The sequence below is a fragment of the Dendronephthya gigantea genome, unplaced genomic scaffold, assembly GCF_004324835.1.
Source record: "Dendronephthya gigantea isolate DGI-Jeju-01 unplaced genomic scaffold, DenGig_1.0 000036F, whole genome shotgun sequence".
In the NCBI taxonomy this organism is placed as follows: domain Eukaryota; kingdom Metazoa; phylum Cnidaria; class Anthozoa; order Malacalcyonacea; family Nephtheidae; genus Dendronephthya; species Dendronephthya gigantea.
The window spans coordinates 1815491-1843101 of NW_021163046.1; the positions used below are offsets into that span (position 1 = coordinate 1815491).

At 36.3% G+C, this 27611-nt stretch overlaps 2 protein-coding genes across 2 annotated transcripts; both read right to left on the reverse strand.

Moving 5' to 3' along the window:
* Nucleotides 1-11438: 11438 nt before the first annotated feature.
* On the reverse strand, nucleotides 11439-17889 carry LOC114526040. The gene is made up of 2 exons (XM_028547534.1): nucleotides 17813-17889; nucleotides 11439-14002 (listed from the first exon to the last, which is right to left on the reverse strand). The coding sequence occupies exon 2, from the start codon at nucleotides 13983-13985 to the stop codon at nucleotides 11655-11657; it is 2331 nt and encodes a 776-aa protein (XP_028403335.1). The 5' UTR covers nucleotides 13986-14002; nucleotides 17813-17889; the 3' UTR covers nucleotides 11439-11654.
* A 3533-nt stretch (nucleotides 17890-21422) lies between these two features.
* LOC114526026 lies at nucleotides 21423-26613 on the reverse strand. The gene is made up of 2 exons (XM_028547521.1): nucleotides 26486-26613; nucleotides 21423-24973 (listed from the first exon to the last, which is right to left on the reverse strand). The coding sequence occupies exon 2, from the start codon at nucleotides 24963-24965 to the stop codon at nucleotides 21738-21740; it is 3228 nt and encodes a 1075-aa protein (XP_028403322.1). The 5' UTR covers nucleotides 24966-24973; nucleotides 26486-26613; the 3' UTR covers nucleotides 21423-21737.
* Nucleotides 26614-27611: the final 998 nt, after the last annotated feature.

Sequence of the window (27611 nt, forward strand, 5' to 3'; positions counted from 1 at the left end):
GTGATGTGTGTAAAAGTAAAGGTGATCTTGATCTTGCTAATGATTTTTATCAACGTGCGTTGGAAATTCAATTGGATCGACTAGGAGCAAACCATACTGATGTCGCTAGGTCATACAGTAACCTGGGTGATGTGTGTCAAATCAAAGGTGATCTTGATCGTGCTAATGATTATTATCAATGTGCGTTGGAAATTGAATTGGATCGACTAGGACCGAACCATACTAATGTTGCTATATCATACAGCAACTTGGGTGATGTGTGTAAAAGTAAAGGTGATTTTGTCCGTGCTAATGATTATTATCAACGGGCTCTGAAAATTCAATTAGAGAAATTCGAACCGAGCCATACTGACGTGGCCACTTCATACAAAAACCTGGAACAGGTGCGTAATCTGCTTGATTTAAATTCTACGATATTAGAAATTGACGTATTTGCCGCAAGCAATAAATAATTATTGGATGTGGTTGAACGCCATAATTTATATTAAAGCCCCGTTTACACTACAATCAATTTATCGGCACGGCACGGCTAAAATTGGTACCCGTGCCCAAATTTATTAGTGCTCAGGCTACGAAAACAAAGGCCGGGCACTGATGAAATGGGCATGAAATAGCCGTGCCGTGGCAATAAATTGAGTGTAGTGTAAACGGGGCTTAAGAATTATTAAGGCAGATGTTGGCCAGCGTTTGCTTTGAAATCGTGAACGTGAAATCCCATCAACTGACGTTCTTGGTTCCTAGCTCAGTCAGGGACTTCTGCATGCTGAGAGAGTTTAGAATTCAATTATGAAGGCGTGACGCCCCGGTTAAAAATCTCTCTATCAAGCAAATCAAAACGGATTAAATAAAAATTATTATTGTATAATAATAGCTAAGCTGTGTCGTAGGGTTAATTCAGTAAAATATGTTGTAAATAAGGTTTTATAAACTGTGGCAAACCACGCCATTTTTTTATCTTTCAAAACCCGCTATTTTCTGGATTCAAGAATTCCACACAAACTATAATTTGTAGATATGATTGATATTTTGTATTTACCGAATAATGATGAAACAATTATTGAATGAGGTTGAATTTCGCCATTCAGTCGCAAAAATTGCAAAATTTTATTTTTACTGCACTTCATGTGCTAACATGTTCAAAAGCGGCAGGAAACTAGGGGGATCATTTCTTCTGCAAACGTGCAGTATATACGTACAAAAAATCCGTCGGGCAAAACGAAAATATTAACATGTACCATTTATTGACTAATTATTCTCCAAGCTTCTCCCAAAAAATCCGAAAAGAAATGTGAAAATAAATACAAACATCTAAAATTAAAGCTAATCTATAAACAGGTCAAATAACTTAAAATACTCATATAAAAAATTGTCTTCTATATATTTTGCATTTGTGAAACATAGCTAACTGACAGAATTGGTGTCAACTCAGTCAATTTTGCAAGGGTATAACATTTTTTGGCACGATAGAATGGTGCTACGACGATAGGGTTAAAATTAATGCACCAATACCTCGTTTATATCATACTTGTGCATGGTTAAATTAGCATAATGCCGTAAAATTAACATAATGGAAGAAAGTCCCAAACTGTTTGAAAGTTTAAAATAATCAGGGCTGAATCATTCCGATGTTTTTAATTTTTAGAATAACCTGGCTATTGAGCGTAAAAAGAATAGTCAACAAACTGCTTCAGTTAGCACAAGAAGACGTCGCCGTAAAAACATTTGCAACATCGCATGAATACCGGGAAAAATATTATCCGAAGAGTTGAAGCAAACGTGTTGAAGCAAACGACCAGGTTGAAGATTTAGAAATGATATCCTGGCAGGAGATCGAAGGAATCGCGAAAAATTTCAATACTTAGTAAAAACTTTATTTATGTACGTTGGCCTTTGTCAGCAAAGCGCTGGTTTCCACGAGGAGCGTCATACAGCTTTTTACAACTTTGAAGTAAGCCAAATAGAATAGAATCAAGAAATTCAGCATATCAGTGAGCATATCAAGCCGCACCAAATCTACGACGTGCTTCTACAGCCTCTATATCATGCAGCAATAGGAATAAAATTTAATTCTTTTTGACCTGATGCTTTGGCATTCTTTATCAAATTGAATCTAAAATTTTGGTTCGTGTTATGTAACTGTAGGAACAAACACAGCTTCTCTTTTCCTCCGCCTCGCAGATTTAGTTTATCCTAAGCTCGTGTTGCTGGCAAAAATATGTGCAATATGCCCAAAATTATTTCTACAACGCTTTCTTTCGCTGCACTGATAGACGTTTCTATTCATGTTATAAGATTGACAAACTGCAGCATGCTGGCACTCTTTATCTTTAATCTTTACAGCAAATGAGAACCTTTTTGATTATTACAGATAGACTTAAAAATCTAATCAGAGAAACACATGAAACTAACGCGCGGAGTTGTCAGTAATATATATGACGCTATAAATGACCCGGTTGATATTCATGAAAAATTTAAATCTTTGCCTTGAAACAGAGAAAGCTGGTCATTAATTATTTCTCTTCTTCTCCCATGTTTTTTGTCAAATGAAAAAATGTCACGATATACCGTCATACTATTGTCGGTGATTTCAACAAAATGCCTAATACATGCAACATGTGACTTCCCACAAGCGCTTGACCCAGAGAAGATTTGTGATTCAGTTTTTCTTTTTATACCATAATTAGGATAATTGTAGTTAGTGGTTGTAATTGATCTCAAAAGAGAATTATAATAATTAAAATGCAATATAGGAATTGTAAACACTTCCGTCGTTATTATTGCAATCACGACTGATTTTCAGATTTGTTTTATGAACAGTCTTTTCCCTCTTCTCTGCAAGCATGGTGGATTATCCAAAAATATTCATTTTCATGGCTTAATCACTTCCATGTAGGAATAAAAATCAAACGGGCATGTACAGAACGATTAAATTTATAGAACTAATCACTCGCCCTGAAGTTAATTTGAACCTTCCTGTTTTTCCGTATCTATACACGCACTCCGAAATTGGGTGAAAAATAAACCATCAAACTGTGTCAGATTAATACAGTAATCGTTTAAAACATCTTAATGAAGTGCTTTGTCTAATTGCGAAAACTTTAAAAAGATGAAGTTCCTCTGCGTTCTCGCCTTTGTTTTAACCGTTGCGATGGTTTGTGGATGGATAAAAGGTATTATGGTTGAAGGTGATTTTTCCCAGGGTAAGTTGAGAATGTAACTCAAGGTTGGAAATCTCAGAGGCGATTGGCTTTTAAAACAATAATAAACTGGTATATTATGTGCATCGTTTGGTGTGGCTTATTTATTAGCAGAAATCTCGTACACGATTGTACGCCGTTTCGATAACAGTTCAACACCACAGTATTGACGTTTACATGTTTATTTGAATATTCTTAAAAAGTTAAAATTCGCCCTCAAAAAATCTCAGAAGTTTATTAATCCAAATAACTCTATCGACTATACGGGATAAACCGGAGTGATTATATTTAGCACAACTAGCAGTAATCACAGATTAGTAATGTGCGTTCGGAATGTGTTGATTTGGGTTAGCGATCATTAACAAAAATGTTAACATTATAACGTGACAGGCTCACAGCGTATGTGATTCGAAAGGTTAGCCGCAAAATGAGTAATTTAACAACAGTGATGGCTCATATGCTTTAATTAACAACAAAATGTCAAAATAGAGCGAGCACGTGGTCTCCAGTTTCTATGACGACACATCAGAACGAGACAAATATGACATCGCAAATCTCGATATGACACGACTAGGAAGCGTTCTCCTTTGTCCAACGCAATTAGCAAACTTTATCTTTCGATGAGCCGCGCTAAGTTTAAAAGATACAGTGCTTACACAGTGCTTCCGAATTCTTAAGACGACTTGGGAGCGATTGCAGAATACCCCGCAATTTTTCAAGCCACGCTTTTTAAATATAACGGATACGTGGATACGCAGTCAGCTAATGCATATGATTGTAAGGCATAAGAAATACATGACGTAAAAGACAGACGTATATTAAACGTAGGTATTAGTTTAAGTGGATACGCGGATACGTGGATACGCAGTCGTTTAATATTTTAAAGAACGAGGCATACAGTTTGTTTAAAGAGATCAGATTCTCAAGCTAGAGGTAGCTTTATTTTTTAGTAGATACGCGGATACGTGGATGCAGTCGTTTAATATTTTAAAGAACGAGGCATACAGTTTGTTTAAAGAGATCAGATTCTCAAGCTAGAGGTAGCTTTATTTTTTAGTAGATACGCGGATACGTGGATATGCAGTCGTTTAAGATTTTAAAGAACGAGGCATACAGTATAGTTTAAAGAGATCAGATTCTCAAGCTAGAGGTAGCTTTATTTTTTAGTGGATACGCGGATACGTGGATACGCAGTCGTTTAATATTTTAAAGAACGAGGCATACAGTTGTTTAAAGAGATCAGATTCTCAAGCTAGAGGTAGCTTTATTTATTAGTAGATACGCGGATACGTGGATATGCAGTCGTTTAATATTTTAAAGAACGAGGCATACAGTATAATTTAAAGAGATCAGATTCTCAAGCTAGAGGTAGCTTTATTTTTGTGGATACGCGGATACGTGGATACGCAGTCGTTAAGATTTTAAAGAACGAGGCATACAGTATATTTAAAGAGATCAGATTCTCAAGCTAGAGGAGCTTTATTTTTTAGTGGATACGCGGATACGTGGAAACGCAATCGTTTAATATTTTAAAGAACGAGGCATACTGTTGTTTAAAGAGATCAGATCTCAAGCTAGAGGGAGCTTTATTTTTTAGTGGATACGCGGATACGTGGAAACGCAATCGTTTAATATTTTAAAGAACGAGGCATACTGTTTGTTTAAAGAGATCAGATTCTCAAGCTCGAGGTAGCTTTATTTTTTAGTGGATACGCGGATACGTGGATACGCAGTCGTTTAATATTTTAAAGAACGAGGCATACAGTTTGTTTAAAGAGATCAGATTCTCAAGCTAGAGGTAGCTTTATTTTTTAGTGGATACGCGGATACGTGGATACCGCAGTCAGTTAATATTTTAAAGAACGAGGCATACAGTATAGTTTAAAGAGATCAGATTCTCAAGCTAGAGGTAGCTTTATTTTTTAGTGGATACGCGGATACGTGGATACGCAGTCGTTTAATATTATAAAGAACGAGCATACAGTTTGTTTAAAGAGATCAGATTCTCAAGCTAGAGGTAGCTTTTTTTTTAGTGGATACGCGGATACGTGGATACGCAGTCGTTTAATATTTTAAAGAACGAGGCATACAGTATAGTTTAAAGAGATCAGATTCTCAAGCTAGAGGTAGCTTTATTTTTTAGTGGATACGCGGATACGTGGATACGCAGTCGTTTAATATTATAAAGAACGAGGCATACAGTTTGTTTAAAGAGATCAGATTCTCAAGCTAGAGGTAGCTTTTTTTTAGTGGATACGCGGATACGTGGATACGCAGTCGTTTAATGTTATAAAGAACGAGGCATACAGTTAGTTTAAAGAGATCAGATTCTCAAGCTAGAGGTAACTTTATTTTTTAGTGGATACGCGGATACAAAATTCTTTTAGTATAAGTTTAGAGATATAAAGTAAAAAAAGACGCAATTGTTCAGTTGGTTATATTTCGACTCTATTTTAGAATCATGTGAAACCAGACTAAATTATTTACATGCTTGTTAGGATCTCTATACAGGAAGATGACGTAATCAACTGTAGAAGCGAGAATTATCGCGGAAACACAAGTAATTATTTCGATGCTTTGAGCCCATTGTTAAGTTCCGGCTTACGAAACTTTATATGTAAAGTTTGTAGGTATAGTAAGATGTAAGAGTTATTATTTTGCAGAGATTGAAGGAGTTTAGTATTAGTCGATCTGTAAGTGATCAGAATACGAAAATGGTTTGCCAGAAACGTTAGTGTCATCATCATTAATATTATCGTAAAGATAATAGGATACAATTTGCGTGTTCACATTCTGTGACATTTTTGGCGACGGCATTTTTGAGCGGGTACGAGTGTTCAGAAAAACGTTTACCGAAATTCCTTTCCGTTTTTCCTACATACCCCTTAGCACAAGCTGGACACGTACGTAAAGTTATAAACTACGTTACTACGAGATACATAACAATGAGCTTGAGTGGTTGTGTCAAAACCGTTGTAGCTTTTTATTTAGAATTTTTCAAGAAATTCACCTTGTTTCCCAAGATAAGGAATTACCAAACTTTTACTCTTGTGTCTTCAATTCATTTAACTTCACTTCAAAGTCATTTGTAACGCGCTCAACACAGGAAGTATAATGTTGTGTTTTTAAACCTTGTGTTTTAACACTAATAGTCTAATAAGTTAAGATTAATAACGTACGGTCGAATACGCTCAGCTTATTAACCACAGACACATGAAAACGCTGTTCACAGTAAATAGCAATGAAAACGAGTACATATCGTGCAGATACTCGAGAACGGAGACTTTTGAAGACGATGACGTAAGCCGCTGACTTTATTTATTAAGTCAGCGAGGTGCGACATTGAGATCGCGGCCGCTGTGGGCAACGAATAGACGCACAGCAGTTGTAAACTGACACTCTTTGAATTTTATATTTTTCCATTTGAAAAGCAAAACAGTTGGACAGAGAAACTCGCGGCTATACAACAAGAACCGAAAAACTAAAGCACATGCATGGATAAGGGAATTCAAGTCTGTGCGAAAAAAAAGAAAACGTGTAGGACAAGTTCACAGTCACAAACTGAATGGACTGCATTAGCAACACACGATGCTGCTACACAACACCTTGACGAGGGAAAAAGCTACGAGAGCTATCGGAAAAACAAAAACAGTAAATGGACCTACGACCGTCTCAAAGAAGAAGTTTTGTGCAATAAAGATCGACTGATTGGTTGGCTTATGGATGAAAAGCTTATAGCTACGAGCAGGAAATGCGGACATTGCAATGAGATCATGAAATTGGTAATCGCAAATGACAGATCGGACGGTTTCAAGTGGGAATGCAGGAGGCAAATCAAAGGGAAACGACACAGGGTTGAAATATCGATTCGAAAAGACAGTTGGTTCGAAAAAAGCAACCTGACTCTTGCAGAAATCGTTAAGTTAACATACTGGTGGTGCAGAGGGGTAAGCCAAGAGGACATTCGGCACGAAGTTAACGTTAGCGAGCATACGGCAGCAGATTGGGACAGCTTTTGCCCAGAGACTTGCGAAGTTACACTTCTAGAGCGAGATGACAAGATCGGGGGTGCAGGAAAGAGTGTTCAAATCGACGAGAGTAAGTTTGGGAAAGAAAGTACCATAGAGGACATAAAGTTGAAGGACAATGGGTATTCGGAGGAATCGAAGAAGAATCCCGCAGATGTTTTTTGGTCGCTGTTGAAAAGCGTGACGAGAAAACTTTATTGCCATTAATTCAGCGCCACATAGCCGAAGGTAGCACAATCATCTCAGATTGTTGAAGGCGTATGTGAATCTTGAGAAGCATGGGTATGTTCATAAGTGTGTTAATCATTCTAAAAGAATTCGTAAATGCAGATGGCGACCACACCAACAAGATCGAAGGTCATTGGCGACAGGCGAAGGCAAAGATGCCTGATTTTGGCGTAAGAAAATCCATGTTCTCATCGCACTTAGCTGAGTTCTTGTGGCGTTACGAACAAAAGGCAATGACTTGTTTGAGAAATTCCTTATATAGATGTAAAAAATATATATGGAAAATTTTTAAGAATTATCCATACTGTAATATAGCGATGCGAATGAAGTAAGAATGGTGTTAGAAACTATAATGTTGTTATTGTCTTGTGATGAGCCGTATAGGTTCAATTTGTAATAAATAAATGTTTACAGCCAGAGAGCGTCTGATAAGTTTCATAATATTAATTAAGTTATTAAAATAAAGTTTATTTGAGTATCATATGGCAGTCGTGCGGCTGAACTGCATGAAACTTTAACATCAATAGACGAAACATATAAATGAGTAATTTGCGTTTGTAATAGAAGTAAAGACGTTTACTCCCAATTTATATATGATCATTCAGAGTTTGTTTATCTGTTGACATTGTCTAAGTTTTACTCGGGAATCGGCATGCTCGACGAAGCGTCTTTGATTTAAGGTCTATGAACTTTAAAATATTAACCGACTGCGTATCCAACGTATCCGCGTATCCACTTAAAGTAATACCTACATTTATATTACGTAATCTATGGAATTACCGCTGACCTATTCATTGCTTTACAATTTTCGACTGCGTATCCGCGTATCCAGTGAAATAGTGGCTACATCATTTCCATGACTAGTGGACGGGTATTCTGCAATTTAGCCGACGACTTGTCCATGTTTGTCGTACGGTTTGATATGTACTGACAGGAAAAAATTGTGCGGATGCATGGGCAACAAGAGAGTGTGAACAACTCAAAATGCACGGGTGCACGAATGCACGAATGTGGCAATTGTTAATGAGGTATTGAAATTCCCAAATCCGTCATTTTTCGCAAATCCGCAAGTTGTCGGTAACACTATAAGTTTATATTTACACCGAAAAGTGTATATTTATACTTTATGGGGTCAATATACACCATATGGTGTATTTGATAACTACTGTATTCACTGATGTGACGATCCTATGTATTTTGTTTTATAATATATTCAGTTAACGCTTGTTGACGTACGTAATGAAACGTGTTCCACAATGGAAGCTCGTTCAAACAAGTCGCATTTCTAGAATTTAAGTACGAATTACTAAATTCTAAGTCGAATTTTGGTCGCATCGGATATATTCAAACAATAGATGAGACAAATTAACGAGGTTTATCATGCATCTCACTATCCATTGTTTTAATTGCATTCGACGCTACTATAAGCGAGGTAGCTACAAACTAGACCTCACTCGGAATGAGGACGTCATGAACGGCCAGACGGTCAGCCAGATTGGTTGACGAAAACCTTTTTGGGCATGCTTTTGATGAAAGCACATCAAAAGCACGATCAATTGATTGATATGCTGAGCGTTGCTTAATATCTTTTGGCTTTCCGCAATTAAGCGAAGTATTTGTTAAAAAAACGCTTTTCGCGCTGTAAGACTTCCTAATATAACAAATTACGACTTTACAGTGTAGCGATCGAGATACATAAAAGAACGATAAAAAACTAACAATCAGACTTACAATTTGTGCCTTCCTTGTGAATGATTATCCAAAATGAATGCAACATGATTCGATTTGTGACTCCGAATCACTTCAAGAATCAATGATACACCATCTTTCTCTCGTTTCTCTTCTCACGTCTTGAGTTGATATCGAAAAACACAAGCAAACACTTCATCTCCTATGAAAGTATCGATATATTTCGATTAATATGGAATGCACTTAGACGTCCTAGTTAGGTTCATTTACCTAATCTTTACGACCTATGATTTGCTTTGTGGACAGTTATTTAGTTGCTACATTTTATTCCTTCCAATCTTTACACCTCGCGCGAACAGATTTTCTGAGTTAAAAACAGATTAAATAGATGTAGGTAAAAATATGCCCCCGCCGTCTTGGAGCACCAGTAGGAGACATAATCATTCTTAAAGATTCCCAGGTTCAAGTTAGGGATATCGAGTATCGTAATGAAAGCATCGATAACCACTAAACTATCCATTCAATTCGGTGTGTAAACGTCTCTCTTAATATAAGTCAAACATCTTTTATAATATAAGTCAAACATCTCTTAATATTAGTCAAACATCTCTTAATATATGGTTCTTCTATACAAAGAGATAGGATTAGCTCAAACTTTATACATTTTGAATTTTTTGGTGAGCTGCATATCTCCCCAAACTGGGATTTCGTTGTGTCCCCATATTGATTGGTATGGGATTTTATCCCAAGCTATCAGGTTTGCACACTTTAATAAAGTTAATAATAATAATAATAATAGTGATGAGCGGACAATTTACTCCTGAATTCAGCCAATATACGGCCGGGCTTATACCCGTACGCCTATAGCTATGGTTTGGGAGACTTCTGCCATTCTAGTCTCTCTCACATTCATGAAGAAAGGGCCAAAATTTGATTTAAAACAGCAGTGTACATACCTCTTCGCCATCATCTGCTTTGCATAGATCGAAAGCACCAATGATCATTGCACTTTCCGTGCAGGCGTGTAAGCCAAGTGATTTATATATTTCATGATTTCAGATTCTTGTTTGATAATAACTCTAATTTGCTTTGTCTTTGAGGGCTACGGATTAATTTCACTTATTTTAAAAAGGAAAGTTCCAAACCGTACTTTAAAAAGTGAATTTACATGCATCAACTGAATTTGTATAAAAGATTTCATATAAAAAAGCATTTCTCAGCTGATAAATATGGCCGTCGCCATATTTGTTTTGAAGCATCATAGCCCCAGGCCACATCAAAAAGCGCGGCAATGTTTAATTTAAATTTAGCCTGCCCAATTGGCGCCCGTTAGGCTGCCTGATTATGAGGGGGGATGGCAAGGGGGATGTCTGGTGTTGCTCAGACATTAAAAGTGAACATGAACTCTTGAAGCTAAAAAATTCGATAAATATTTCCCAAATCTTTGAATCAATACGCATTTTAGATTTAAGCTGTTTAATTCAGAAAATAGCTGTTTAATTTATCTGGATCACTGTTTAATCTAAAATATCAGATGTTTAAACAGTTCGTTCTACATGCTAAGTTCATTAAACACTCGATGACGTTACAATAATTATGCTACGATATATGTGAAATTGGAACCATACTTTAATTATTTTTATTTTTACATTTACAGACTACAGACGTCCTCTTGTGGAACACAATCAAAATCTTTTTATATTTCAATTGTTAATCAGCTAATCCTCTGAATTTTATGTCTATTCGTGAAAATTGTCATTTGAATTAAAGGGAGCTGAGACGCTAACTTTAGCTGGAAATTTGAAACTAAATACTTCAAGTCACGCGAAATCTTTTCACCCGACAGACATATTTATTGGCTGAAGATAACGTTCCAGTGTTTTCCAGTTCAATAACATGAACATATTTCATCTATTAATTTTAGACTTGCAAAAAATGGTGGCAGATATTTCTTTCTCTTAAAAGGATCATTGGTTTAACATTATATATATATATATGTGCAAATTTTCCTTTGTCTTTAAAAGATGTTTTATTTTATTTCTATTGTTATAAGAAACTTGAGCGAACAAAAATTTTGATCACTAAACAATAGCAAAACTTACAGCTTTGTTTCGCCCGCTTACAATTCTACTTTTGAGGGATGGAACTATAAAACTTTTGTGTTTATTACACTCTATACACGCTCCTTTCATTTAAATTTTGAATATTTTTTACCAATTCACATAAGTCTTTGAAGTAGAATTGCGGTGCAAATTTAAAGAAAAATTGCGTCGTTTGGAAAGCCGCCCTTGTTTTTTTTCCACACAAATGCCTGTAATAAAAAAACTATTGCCACGCAGCGGACAGTGGAAAATAATTTATCCAGAAAATTTGCAGAACGTACATACCACCATTTTTCACGAAAAACAACCTGTCAAAAATCACAATCACTTGTTGTAAAAAAAATTACTCGAGTATAATTAAGGTGGGCGGCCGTAAATTTGATGATGCATTGTTACAGATGAAATTGTTATCATTCGCCAATATTCTTGGCCATCTCTTGTATTTTGTCGGTAATATTCTTGGCTTTTGTTTTGTAATATTGCGCTGTCGTTTGCTTGCCGTCTTTCTTATACAGGTCTGAGAGTATGTTGTAAACTTCAAGTTGCCATGGATGACTCTCAGGACCAAACAACTTTTTCATCATTCTCGACGACTCCAGAAGGTTTTCTTTGGCTTCGCTAAATCTTCCTGCTTTGTAAAGACACAAACCAACGATGCCCAGGATTCTAGCAATTCCAGGGTTGTGTAAATCACCTAGATGTTTTCTCATCGTCTCCAAACTTTGTTGTGCATAAGCCAGGGCAAGATTATGATCTTTGTCGCTTAACGACAAGCATCGTGCTAAATTTTGCAACACGATTGAAATGAAAATCTCGTTTTCTGTTTTCTGGTACATTTCGAGAGCTTTCTTTAGATTTTCGTGCGCCTCATCGTAATCACCTTTCTCAAGCAGGCACCATCCAACATTGTTGAGAGACTCTGCAACTAAAGGATCGACTTCATCTTTGGATAGGCGATTTCTCATTTCCTGGGCTTCGCGAATGGACTGGAAAGCTTTATCCATCATTCCAAGATATACGAAACACAATCCAAGGTTATTCATCACTTCTGCTTTATCAAGGGTATCATTGGCTGGAAGGTGTTTGCTTGCCTTCTTATACATTTTGACAGCTTCGTCGAGCTTCCCCTGTTTTTGCTTGCACCAACCCATGAAATTGAGCGCCTTCACGAGTTTGTCCATTTGCATGACGTTTTTGTCCAAGAAATTCTGCAAACAAGTCTCCGCATCTCTATAGCGAAATGTTGAAAGGTAGCAATCTGCTAGGCAAATCAGGGTATCGACAAGCAGTTTAGCACTGTTTTCGTCATTACGGTTTGTGAGGACTTCAATGGTCGGGTTCAACAATTCAATTGCTCTCTGATAGTCTCCCTTTTCTTTCAAACAGTTCGCGATGTCATAATATATCTTGGAAATGGTAAAACTTATGCTGCTTTCACTAGTAAATTTCTTAAACAGACGCAAGCTTGTTTTGTAAGAGGCAATCGCAGATTCATATTCTTTTCTCTTTTTGTAGGCACTTCCTGCACTTCGAGCTAGTTGTGCAGCAACCGTGAGAGAAGATTCGTCATAATCTTTTACTTTGTCGATAGACGTAAAGACGACGTCCATTGCAGTTGCGATCACATCGATAAGGAACATATCGTTTTGAACTTTCTCCTTTTCCATTGCATCCAGCATCTTCTTCGCATCAATCTCATCAAGCTTGAACGCTTTCAATTCTTCCCCTCGTGGCGACAGTCTGTGAAACAACGTTTTTTGGCGACCGTTGCGCTTGACGACCTCTCTGAAAACTGCGTATCCATCGGTCGACTCGTTTACGAAATAATTCAACCAATACTTTATCTGAAATCGATGGGGAATTTCTGTTTTGGATGACCGAGGAGGTGCAACTGATAAAGCTGACGTTATTTTAGCTTCTTGACCATCTTTTCCAAATAGCTCCTTTGCTCTCGGAATGGCTTGTGCCAAAGGACAATTCCCACCGACACCTCCATCGACAAATTCGTTGTTGCCAATTCTGACCGGAGTGTGGAAGTAAACTGGAGCATTAGAAGTAGCAAGCAAAACCTGGTAAGTTTTATAAAGACGATAGTCTTCGCTTCTGGTATCAAACAAAATCAATTCTTCCTCGTTACCAATTTTCCTCGCAACAGCTCCGGCGACGCATTCTGAACCATTGATATTACGGAAATCTTCTAGGCTACTTTCACCAAACTGCTCTTCAAGTGCTTTCTTAACGTTATCTTGTGAATAGGTTGTAACCGGAATACTGGACAAACCAGGAATGTGTGTAAGAAACCAGTGAGACCACGACTTAGCAAAAATCGCTTTGGTCTTCTTCAGATACATCTCAATACACTCCTCGATAGTCATCGATTCTCTTTCACCATCTTCACTCTCTTTGCCTCCAACCAAACCAAAAGCAATCAGTGCGCCGGTGCTGGTACCAACAATCATCTCGTACACGTCTGTGGGATGAATCGGGTCGGTAACTGCTTTCATATCATCGATTAACCGTTTTCGAATTTCAAGAGATGTCAAAGTAGTTTCTTCGTTTTCATCGTTTTCATCGTTTTCATCGTTTTCATCGTTTAGAAGGTAAGACTTCACAGTATCTGGTCGTCTTAACACGATTGTTGCCAATCGGAAAACATCGTCCAGGATACACAATTCCATGATACCTCGGCTTCCACCACCATCAAAAGACAGAATATCAATATTCTTCTCAATGAAATCCATGCTGACTGTTCAGATCTCTGTATAAAAGTATACATAACTTCAACGTGAGTGATGAAATCAAACACCTAATTATGGGAATACTGGATAAAATTTATGTATTAAATTTTTCTCATTGTTCCGAATAATTTATAAATATGTGCACAACTTTTGACGTTTTTCTTAGCGAACGAAAAATCTCAATGCCGTTACTTTTGTGAACGATAACTGAAAAGGTATAAAAGCTAACTTGAGAATATTTTGAGGACTGACTAAACAGTTTTGTCTCGGAGATGAACAAACAGAATTGTATTTCGTTTGTAAAATAGCGACTGTTTGTGTGAGACAGCTCATAAGTATTTTATATTAACAGTTCGCCAAAATATTATTATGGTACCGATTTTAATTGTAATAGTTCAGCAACTAGGCAAACATATATAAAAAGTACCACATGCATATATAATTAGCACTGAACAATTAGTAATAACGATATAAAAGGCAATTTTTGGGTCCATACTTTTTATATATAACGCTCTGGTTTCTAAAATTTGCCTCAATTATTTCTGCGCTATTTCCCACTAAATTTTGCATCCTCAATTGATAAAAAATAATCATAAACTGTTACTTAAAGCCCAGGAGTTTGACACAATTTGTGAGAATCGATGTTGACATGCATTAATGCATGCAGATTATAGATAAAATAAGAAACAAAATACAGTATTGGAATAAAATATGGAAACATCTTATAAAATATCCATTAATAAGACATTCCGTGATATTTTCTGTGACATGCAAACAAATTTTATTGTAACTCAAGAATTGTATGTAATATTAGTATAAGAAAAAGACAAACGCTAGACTTCCACACAGTTGAACTTTAATACTTAGTGTGAAGCCCTTTAGCTTTACACAGTTCATTGACACGACTGGGAACACTGTCATAAAGTTTTTGGATAAAGGCAACAGGAATAGTTCTCCAGATGTCCTGCAACACCTCCCACAGCTGCTGCAAGTTTGCAGGAGCTCTCTTCACTTTCTCCTGCTCCATGTACGTCCACACTTGCTCAATGATGTTCATATCTGGACTCTGGGCCGGCCAGTCTAGGACAGTCAAACTGCCATCTCGTGTCTTGTTTTCCAGGTATCGTTTGACTACCCTTGCTGTATGCTTGGGATCGTTATCTTGCTGAAAAACGAAGCTGTTGCCAATAAGAGCCCGCCCAGTGGGCACAGCGTGGTGGATGAGTATCTGCTTGTACCTGGCTGCCGTTAGGATGTCAGTGATCCTGTACAGACTGCCCACCCCACTGTACGTAATGGAACCCCAGACTTGTAGAGATTCTCCGCCATGCTTCACGGTTGGTAAAACGCAGTTTTCCTTGTACCTCTCCCCTTTTCGTCGCCGCACATACTGCCGCAAATTGTTTCCAAACAGTTCAAACTTTTTCTCATCTGTGAACATGACTTTTCTCCATTGGTCGGACGTCCACTGTTTGTGCTTTCTGGCCCATAACAATCTTTTCTGCTTGTTGCCCTTTCGCAGCAAAGGTTTTCGCACAGCTACATAACCTCCAAGACCACCAGCTGTCAAGATCTTTCGAACCAGCCTTGAGGACACTTTTTTCCCTGTCGCAGCTTCCAGATTTCCTGCCAGCTCCTTACTGGACATTCGTCTGTTTCTTAATGACGTCACTTTCAGGTACTTTTCGTCTGATTTTGACAGTTTTTTCTTTCTTCCTCTTCCTGTGGTGTTTCTGAAATTGCCATTCCGTTCATGACGCTGGACACACTTATACACTGTGCTCGGCGACACATTCATCCTGTCAGCAATCTTCCTGAATGAGTAGCCTTCATCCCTCAGAATCTTCATTTGTACTCTCTGTACTTCTGTTGTCTCTCTCCCAGGGGCCATTCTCTTCTTTGTTGTGAACTTTTACCAATGGGCACTAACGTAGTACATGCACTTAGTATTTATTCACTGAATCTGTGTCCCACGATTGTGGTAGTTTGTTAACCTAATTCATTAGCTAAATTTTGTTATAATTCAAACCTAACTTTAGTGTTTCCATATTTTATTCCAATACTGTACGTGTAGGGATAATCCGCTAATATGTGGGAATATATCTCTCAAAATATATAGGCTACCAAGAGTGCCATTAGTCATTTAATATTATTTACTAAATTCGTATGATTTTCTTATATACCTGAAAACTACCTTTTCCCTTCGGTAATACATTTGGCGGGTACAAAAGTTGACAAGTTAGGGGAAAAATATTCGATCATTGAGAAAACATACATCTAAACTCTGGATTAAAATACCACCTGCACGAACCTGCGCAAACCTGTGACAGCTCGAATATTTTTTCCTGTTTATATTGGACCAGATCTTATTATCGCACTACTATTAATTTGAACGTATTGCAGCCGTTTATACGACCCAAGTATTAAAATAACGTATTTGTACTATGTACACTTTAGGTATACTTTTTAAGGTAGAATATTTCCTCTAAGTTGAATAATTTTAATCAGCTTTTGTTTAATCGTTTGAAGTACTTATCAACTTTGACAAGCTTCGATTTACACTACTGTGAAATTTAAATCTTTTAGAAGACTTTATCCTGTTTCGCTTCGCCGATGGTAGCAAATGTTAAGAATCTAGAAGATATTCAATTTCTGTCTTACTCAAATAGTTACCACAAAGAATATGCTTATATATGCTTAGGTCTAAACGGTTCTTCACATATAAATTGAATCTGCATTATAGCTAACTATATACAAATGTAGCGTTCATCAAAATTTCAGGTAGGAAGGGAAGACTAGAACATCAGTATAGTTATGATAAGGATTGCACATTTATTCCCCGTCATCCTATATCTGTGTATACAACTGCATGGAGGTTAAAGACATGACCGAAAAAATAAAAACAATCAATATTCGATACAAACCTCAATTTCACTTGTAAGAAGTGAGGACGTCTACAGAAAAACATTCATCTAAAGTATTTTAAACTGCGGATTAATATACTACAACTTGTCCCCAACTGCGCTAATCTGTGACAGCTCGAAAATATTTTCCTGTTTATATTGGACCAGATCTTATTATCGCACTGCTATAGTTCTACCTTTTCATTTGAACGTATTGCAGCTCTATATGTCCAAGGTATTAAAATAATGTATCTGTACATACTTTGTGTACACTTTTTAAGGTCAAATGTTTTCTTTAGGTTGAAAAATAATGGAAATAATTTTAATCCGCTTTCGTTTATTCATTTGAAGTACATATTAACTTTGACAAGCTTCGATTTACACTATCGTGAAATTTAAATCTTTTAAAAGACTTTAGCCTGTTTCGCTTTGCCGATGGTAGCTAATGTAAGATTCATGCTTAAGCCAGGCGCACATGCATGACGCGATTTTTGTGGCTTAGAAAGTAAATAAAATCGTACGACAAAAAACGCGTCGTGTGCGCTTGGCTTTTGGTGGCGTGCGTCGGGTTCAGAGAAGCTTAAATCTGCGTTTCACGTGAGTTCTTTGTAGGGAAAACGTGTGTCGAAAATCTAGACTTTATTCAATTTCGGTCTTATTCAAATAGCTACCACAAAGAATATGCTTATATGCTAAAGGTCTTAACCTATCAATTGAGTTTTGAATCTGCATTATAACTACATTATACATTTTAGAGCGTTCATCAAAATTTCGCGTAGGAGGAGAAGGCTGGTATATATAGTTATGAGAAGGATTGCACATTTATCCCGCGTAATCTTATATCTGTGTATACAACTAAAAAGAGGTTAAAGATCACCTCTTCAGACGTGACCGAAAAATTAAAAACAATCAATATTCAATACAAACCTCGATTTCACTTGTAAAAAGCGAAAACGTCTACAAAATTGTTCTTTTACCCAAAATCTTCGCGCCTTTAAAGACATGCAGTGCTCGAATATTTCTAAATTCTAGAAAAAAATTAGGGAGAAAAAATAATCGTCACAGATTGACAAAATAAACGAAACAATTGTAGCTCTGCACTTTCTCACCGGACTCGTCCGGGCAAGTTTTATCGCACGTTTATCACAATCTCTGGCATAAATATATTCCATTCGGCACTAAGAACTGTGCATATTTGTGCATTTTAAAATCGCTGATTAGCTATATCAGCTGTTTAAAATGTTGCTTATTTTTAACACAAGCGGTCAGTCATATAGGTTTGCGCAAGGCAAATATGAAAAAACAATCCGCCTGATCACATAAAGAAGTAAGTAAGTATGAATGCATGTCATATACATGCACGGTTTCAAGCCAAACACGTTTTCTTCAAATTCCCAATGAATTATGTCAAAATGATCCATAACAAAGTTCGCTCCAAATGTTCTTCGAAGCCCACAAGTTTACTGAGAATCGATATACAACAGCTAGTGCCTTTTAAGGAATTTTAAAGTCATTTGATACAGTTTAATATTTTAACAGTCTTTTCATATTTATAATAATTTTGAGTACTTACATTCATTATGGCGTAAATAGCAGAAAATTTTATACTAGCTATATTATAAACTTAAACGAAAAACATGAAACTTAAACGTATGCATGTTTCAAGTTTTTCTATGATAATACAGGCTATATTATCTATCTAATATCGACATTGCACATGCATGGATATCATGTTTCGTATAAATATATTAAAACATTTTAATTCGCAAGTTTCAGGAATATGAAAGTTTAAAATGACAGTTATCACGCTTATATCGATCGTGCAAGACCGAAAATGTTTGAAAAAAGATGTTTACACAAATAACATGTTAACTTTAGAAACATTTCTTTTAAATCATATTCGATGATAAGATATATTCAGAGGTCTGTGGATTTTAATGTCCGCGAGATACATATAACGAGCCCGAACCTGTAACAGCTAATAAATTCGAGAACACAATTTCATATTTATTAGATAATTATAACTATTTCCGCAATCCAATCAAATCTCTGTTTCAAACATCCAAATGCTCAAGTGGCTCAATACAGACGGTTTTTTTTAAAATGTCCGTTTTGCAAGTCGAAGCAAATCTTTTTATTAAACAGATTATATAGCTTATATAATAATATCCAGCGCAAACTGTGACAGGTTCGTTGAAAACATACAGGAGTTTCGTGCCGTTCTGCATGACTTTATTAAGATGACATGCGCGCACTCATTCGATCACTCACTATATGTGTGCATCCCAAGGCCTGATCAGTTTTATCCTGATCGAGACCCGACTAATATTTTTGAATCGTGAAACTACATATATAATACCATATAGCTATATGATCAGAACTGTTAACAAAAGTATATCACTCGGAAGGAGACGTCTTGCAAACTTCATGAATATTATTGTACATTGAATCTATGTATTTGGAAAATGGCGTGAAATTATCGTTGCCAAAGTCCAAGTGGTCATTGCTATTGGTTTGCGATAAGCAGTTTAAAGCTTAACAATAAAGCATTCTGTCTGATGAAATAAAATTAAATACCGCGCGGAATTGATACCAATATATACAAATGCATGCAAAATTAAATCTACAATATCGAATACAATATCTGATATTTGACAGTTTCTAACTCTTTTGTCCTATTTCCCAACAAGTTACATAAAAAATAATGTTCATGGAGATAAAAATCTTTGGAATATTTGAAAGTGATTTCTAAGAATCGATATGCATCAGTGCATGCTGTAAGGAATACTATTCTACATTAATCTGATAGATATCATTAAGTGCCCTCATCGTATTTCATAGAATTATTTTGAAATATCTTTTATCGTGTTTGTTTCGATTGGAAAGGCTAGAATATTTTAGGAAATAATACTGTGATAAATCATAAGATATGCGTTACTCTGTGGATTGTAATCTCAAAACCTGTGTGAACCTGTAATAAATCGAAAGACGCGATTTCATACATTGGAACATAAATCACCGCCGCTCAGACGCCTTTAAATTTTAATGCACTAATGCACACAGACTATGCTTATGCTAAGGCCTGATAAATTTATACCTTTTTTGAGTAGTAAACTCGAGTCTCAATGATATAATTCCACACAATTAATCGCGGATTAAACAAAACATGGCACTGAGTGGGAGTCTATAATAGTTAAAACAATTACTGTCCGAAGAATACATCGTCAAATATATTTTATTACTTCTATAATGCTATAGCTATATGTCCCGGTGACTGCACACAACTTTCATCCAAGTATTTTTCTCAGATCACAACAGACCCCGCATATATTGAGACTTCGCTACAGTAATAATGAAATAATTAAAAAATACTTACCTCGATTTGATTGGAATTGCCTTTATCACGTACACCGAGTTTGGACGTCTGCCGAAAACAATGTTTGATATTCCCCGAAGCTTTAAATATATTACCGAGAACAACAAGGTGGAATTTCGTTTTAGACCAATCAGCAAGTTTGTATACATTTTCAATAACCCAATCAGAATGCATAAGTTTTGATGAAAAGCTACAATATATACCATTTTACATGAAGTATTAAATTAAGTTAAATTTAAGGTATTGTGATTGGCTTTGCCTAAAAAATGTAAACAAATATAGGGATTAGTTTAAAACAAAATTCCTCCGAGTTACCGGTATTTATAGTGTATATATAGCAACAACTCTGAGAGAAATCTGATATAAATCTACGCACTTGTTTCCAAGGAACAAACCTTTTGACAATGCGTGGTGAATCAAATGTGTAACTAAGGATATGTGAACACATCGGTGGGGATATCGCCCGACATCCTTAAGCGCACATGCCCCTTCCCCGTGCCTCAAAGTCAGGACTCTGGTGTTAAGTTCGCCGGTGAGAACGAACAAAAAGTGAGAACAGTGTTGAGCATCTTAAAACTTTTAGTGAACCGATAGTAATTTAAACTTAACATAGTAGATTAACATTATCCTATTTCTTAATAATAACTTATCTGGTCTGATCAACATAATTCAAACGTTGACTGATAACTTGAACAGCGAATAGCTCTGTAGTTCGAAATCCATTTTGTCAGTTTAAATTAACATCGTCAGGTGTATGGCCATATAGATTGAGCCTTCTTCTATTTAGCAGTATTTCTGTTCACAGTGATGTTATTCAGGCTAATGCCTTATATGAATCATGCATGAATTGTCTGGTTGTTCCCAGACTTTATACGCTTGCTAGGAGAAGAAACTATAAAACTAGAAGTCATTTCCCCTACGCAATACAGTGCGTTGCAGCACACGCTATCGTTGTTTGTGGCCGAGGCCTTGTTACACGTTTGTAGGATAAGGTGCATGTGGATATATAACTATTTGCTTACTCATGCGTGTAAGAAACCTGTTCTGAATATAAATAATTTATTTGCTTACTCATGCATGTAAATCTAAGTTTACTAAATTTCATCTAATATACAATATTATAATTACATGATATTACGATATAATGTAACACTGGTTAAAAGCATTCAAAACTGAACATTCAAAAATTATTATGTCATATTATATAAATTATTTCAGCATGCAAATGTAAATTCTAAACGCTAATTGACTAAGAGCAGTTGTGATATACCTCAGTTTTTATATTTCCAGATGATCATTACAAGGATAAAAACTACTTCTACTAGCTAAAATTGGAAAAAGTCGAAATCTTGTGCACATTAATGAATTAGTATGTAATAGTAAATTAATTAGTTTTGTGTTCTGTACATTAAAATAACTTTCATTTCGTAAAATCAGTGGTGAACCTGACAATAATCCCATTTAAAATCTTCCTCATTATTCATCATTCCCATCCTCACTCTGTTCACTCTCACAGGAGGAACCTTGTTCATCAACAGAGGAAGCGCTGGTGCTATGGCTTGGTCCTGGTAATTCTGATTTAATTTCGCGTGCTTTTTGATGATATTCCTTAGCTTTCTCCATTTCACCTTTACGCATGCACGCACGACTTAGGTTCTCATAGGAAGAAGCTACATCATCATGACTTGTTCCTAATTGTTCTATTCTGATTTTCAGTGCTCGTTCATGACAATCAATGGCAAGGTCTAATTCATTCTTATCCGCACACACCATACCCAGGTTATGGTAGGAATCGGCGACATCAATATGATTTGCACCTAATTGTTCTAATTGAATTTTCAGCGCACGTTGATGAAAATCCTTAGCTGTCTCCAGGTCATCTTTATCACTAAACACAGTGCCTAGGTTATTGTAAGAAAAAGCGATATCAACATGGTTAGGCCCGAAATGTTCTAATTGAATTTCTAACGCACGTTGATGAAAATCTTGAGCTTCATCCAGTTCACCATTATCACTACATACAGTTCCTAAGTTGTTCAGTGAAGATGCAATGTCAATATGCTTTGCTCCCAATTGTTCTAACTGAATTTGTAGAGCGCGTTCATGATAATCCTTGGCAGTTTTCAGATCACCTTTGTCACTATATACAGTACCAAGATTGTTGTATGAAGAAGCTACATCGATATGGTTTGGTCCCAATAGTTCTAACTGAATTTTAAGTGCGCGTTCATGATAATCACCAGCCTTCTCAAGTTCACCTTTATCACTGAACACAGTAGCTAGGTTATTATATGAGGAAGCAACGTCGATATGGTTGGGTCCGAATTGCTTTAATTGGATTTCCAAGGCACGTGTGTGATAGTTCTCGGCTTTTTTCAGGTCCCCTTTATCGCTAAACACAGTTCCTAGGTTGTTGTATGAGGAAGCGACGTCAATGTGGGTTGGTTCCAGTTGTTGTAATTGGATTTCTAGCGCACTTTGATGATATTTCTCAGCTTTTTCCAGATCACCTTTATCACTACACACTGTACCGAGGTTGTTATATGAGGAAGCGACATGAAGATGGTTTGGCCCTAATTGGTCCAATTGAATTTTTAGTGCACGTTGATGGTAATTCTCAGCACTGTCAAGGTCACCTTTATCACTAAATACTGTACCCAAATTATTGTACGAAGAAGCAATGTTGATATAGTTCGGTCCTCGTTGCTCTAATTCAATTTCCAATGCTTTCTGTAGATAATTTTTCGCTTCGTTGAAATCTCCTAAATCATTATGTAAAAAACCAAGTTCGTTGTAAATAATCGATAAATGAACGTCTTTTTCAGAGTTCTTCCATAGTCGCATGTTGGAATTTTGAAATTCCATAGCCAGCCTAAACTCGGAAAATACACGTAAAGTTTGCCCAAAAAATAAATAGATCGGAGTAATTTCAGCTGGCTCAAAGAATAAACTTATGGAATGTAATGCATCCTCTTCAAATAATTCATGAACTTCCGTGTTAAATGTTTTCAAATGTGGTATTAATTTGATTTTATCTTCCCTATCCACAAAATAATGCATCGTTTGGACAACATCTTTCACAATATTTCGCCCGTTGCCATGACAAGCTACTTTGATTGCCTCGTGAACAACACGATGAAGGCGGATGTCTCGCTCTTTATTTCCAACGTGAATAAACAAGGAGCAATGCTTTATCGCAAGAAAAATTTCTTCGTCATCGGACTCTTTATCTTGTTGTAAAATGTATTTTAGAACAAGATCGCGTGGCAGTGGCTCAAAAGATATCAAAGAAAACAAATTGAATGTGTGTTTTAAAATCGTACTACTTTCCTGACATTTTTCCACGGCTAAAAGCACTGCTGCGGACATTGTGGACGAGTATGCAGAATTTATTCGGCGAAGAGGTTCTTCTGTTAATCTTCTTTTACCTTTTTTTAACTTTTCTAAATAGTCTAGCCATGAAAAATTAGGATTACAGTCAGGATCGAGAACTTGTCTCATGTACACTGCAGCTGCGGCCATTGCCAGAGGTTGACGATCCAACCTTTCTGAAACTTCATCTAAGATCGGATCTCTGCCATCCGTTTTCGATAGTAGAGCAAGAAGCTGGCGACAATCATGCTCATTCATGCCCAGGCTCAATGAAACATGCTTACAAAACAAACTATCAGGTGGGACTGAAGTACTGTTTTGCGTCGTTAATATGATTTGACCATTTTTCAGAACCCTATCGCCCATCTTAGGAAGAAGTGAGGAAATAAGCTCGAGATTCTCAACGTTATCTATTACAATCCACCACTTTTTCCAGTTCCTAATTTGAACCATCATTTGCGATCTTAGGTCTTTGATTTTCTCATTTTTTGACTTCGACGAGCTTAATATTCCTCCTAATACGCTTTCGTTGCAATTTAACCGACGACAGAAATCTTCATAAGAGTAGAAAAGAGAATCAACGTCTCTTCCGTCTAATGTCATTACAAACACCGATTCAGCTTGCCAATTAATACCGTTCCAAATATTTTCACAGACTTGCCTAGCTAGTTGAGATTTTCCACTTCCGGGATTCCCACTGATATAGAAATAGGTAAGTTTATCTCCGTTATCACAGCGTAACCTTCCGAGAACCTCTATCACCTCATGTACCTTGTCGGAACGTAGAACGACCTCATGATCCGGGTTAAGAGGAAGAACTTGAAACGATTTAAAACTGCTTCTATTCGTTTTCATTTGAATAATTTTTCTTATTGTAAGTCCTAAAGATTGAAAAGCATTTTCCACCCGAGTTATCATGGTTTGAAAATCCGGATCAGCGAGTTTACCTTCAGATATGTGCTTAATTTCATTTCTTAATGCTCTGAGATTGTCTACCTCAGTTTTGACAGTTGGATTAAGACTTTTTTTACCAATCGAGTTGGAGTAAAGAATTGCATCGAAGAGGACAGAACAATCCCAGTCGTTTGTATCTCCGTCGTGAAATTTAGATTGGAATGTGTTCTTATTTGGCCTTGCTCGTGATTTCTCCAAATTAAACAGCTGACTACCACTTATGTTGGTGTTGTCCCATGCTCCCAACTTTGACTGGTAACGACTGTTCCATTCCCGAACAAAAATTTTCCTTAATTCTTCACTTACAACATTCGTAAAAATATCATCCATGAAAATATAGTTTCGTTTTTCGTTGTCTTCCCACGGTATAGTGGACATTTTGGCTTCTAGAAAACATACAGTCAAATCCTCTAAATATCGTAAATAACGTAAGATGAAAGAGTTTAGGAAGCATTCATAGTTTTAAGCTAAATGAATAATATACACCATTCAGTCTATTTAAATGTTTTTGCTCCATTTTATATAACTTCGATGAATATCCTATTTTGATTAGAGAAAAACGGATTTGACGATTCAAAGTTTTTGGCTTGAACTGAAGGTTTGAACTGACTATTTAAACATGAACGTCAAGCAGAACGTTGAAAAAGAGAATAAAATGCCAACATCTCATTCCACTACTTTTTCAACATCTATTAAATTAAATTGCCACAGAGAATATCCTTGTGGTGTATCTAAATCCCTAAAGCAAAGCGAGTTTAAGTCTGTTCTGAAATTCTTCAAGAAGAGTGAGTTATTTCTGTTGTGAACTCATGCGGTTTCTTTAATAATTTGTGAGCAAATTAAAATTCCGGATTTGTCATGGCTAAAACACTACAAGATTCGAATACTTTGATAAGAATCCTTACTCATTTCAAACAATTCAAGATAAAAAAAATCTATACAATTTTGCTACAACTTCTAAATAAACAAGCGAATACGAAAGCCCAAATACCCGGTGCTAAAGAACAGCTTATTATCGCAAAATACGAAAAGCACGTGAAATTAGGACAGGACAAAAAACCCGGAAGTCGAACCAACCGCAAAAATACGAAAGTGAGGCAAATGTTGCATTCATAAATTTTGAAAAGACATAGCATTCAGCCGTGACGTCAGAATTAGAAAGCGAATATGTCCCATATATTTATTATGAAGTTGAAATTATAAATACTTCGCAAAAACTTCCCAGGTGCATGTGTTAGAGTGTGTTTCAAAAAACAACAAATTTTTGTCTCAACCAATAACGAGCATGGTAGTTCAATCTTTCCTCAGTATAAAATGATTAAGATCCCTGCCTTGCTGACATGTCGAAATTTGCCAACACTGCCCAACAGTGTTAAATTTAGTAAAAGCATCAGTACCTAACAGTCAGGTTTTTTATGATACAACTGTACTATACACAATGGCATACTGCAGCGCACGGTACTATATTATATACATGACATACTGAATTTCACAGTACTATATACATGACAATAATTATACCGCAGTTCACAGTACTAGTTATCTATATACATGACAATAATTATACCGCAGGGCACAGTATATACATGACAATAATTATACCGCAGAGCACAGTACTATATAAAATGACATACTGGGCAAATTCTAAATTTGCAATGGCCAACTGTGCAAATAGGACAATGGATTGCTACCTTTGCTAAACTTTCGCCAATGTCGCAAATTTGGCAATTGCGAGATTTGCCCTGTTTTGAACATCAAGTAATATATGCGTGACTACTAATCGAGCAATCGCACAGTATAATATATTTCCTCTAGAAGAAGTGCTATATACTACCCCACCTGTCCTGTCCAATGAGGAAAACCACACAGTAAGTAATCTTACCTAATAAAGCACTTACAATGAATTATAGAGAATCCTGCTGTCCAAATTGACAAAATCTTTGCTTCAACAATCTTGACAAGATGAACTTGGAAACAAGATCATTTTGGATACTATACTCATATCAACCAATCAGCATCCAACATTTTATTGCTAAAAATTGAAAAAAAAATTATTATTTTACAGCTGTATACTGGAAAATTTTCAGTCAAATAGCAATTAAAATGAAGAATAATTTTCATATGTAGCTGCTAATAATACTGTATGATTTAACTTCAAAGAAAATGTCATTAAAATTTACATCTACAGGATCAGCTGTGAGGTCGGTTATAATTCAAGTTGTTCTTAACTCCTCGGTATAGAAAAATGTAAAAATATATTACCGGCTGGCAGATATGTGATAGACGAATGGGAAAAATGCAATTCTCCATCTCAATCCAGGTGAAAGTTATTAACAAATCATGCATTTTGGGACTGTCAATAGACCTTTGAGGTGCTTACGTCATGTCGGTCTCGAACAATGAATCGCAATGCAATCTGGGAAACAAGTGGGACAAAATTGTATAGATAGAAAACTGTGTGACGTAAGCACTTCAGAAGGCTATAAGAGATATGGCAATTGTGGAAGGATTATTAAATTATGCATTAATATTGTAAGCCTCCACCAAGAGCATTATTGGTGAAATTTACTCTTCAGGAGTTGTATTCCTCAATCTTTCTTCTGGAGGAGTTAAAACTTAAACCCCAAGAAATCTGTCTTCTGAGGATTTCCATTTTAAAAAATGCTACCGCTATTTCTAACTATTTCTGGCCAAGGATGTTATAACAATAATTACATGTGTCATTAAGAACGCAGGGTTTAATTCAGCCTGGTTAACTATAGTTTAGGGTTGACATTTTACCAAAGCTTCAATTTTCTATATAAGTTTAAGCTATACACAACTTGAGGGCCTAGACTGGATTAACTTCATTCATGCAGCTATAGCTCAAACTGTTTGACAAGTTATCCTTCAATCCCAGAGATTTATAGTTGTTTGTATTATTAGACACACACAAGCATAAGATATTTAATCCAAGGCTAAAAACGTTCCTTATGTAATAAAGCCCTGACAAATATTTCGCTTCTAGGAATTGTACTCACGTAC

Coding starts and splice junctions, on each gene's coding strand:
- LOC114526040 (XM_028547534.1), bottom strand. CDS start 13,985: ATGGATTTCATTGAGAAGAATATTGATATTCTGTCTTTTGATGGTGGT.
- LOC114526026 (XM_028547521.1), bottom strand. CDS start 24,965: ATGTCCACTATACCGTGGGAAGACAACGAAAAACGAAACTATATTTTC.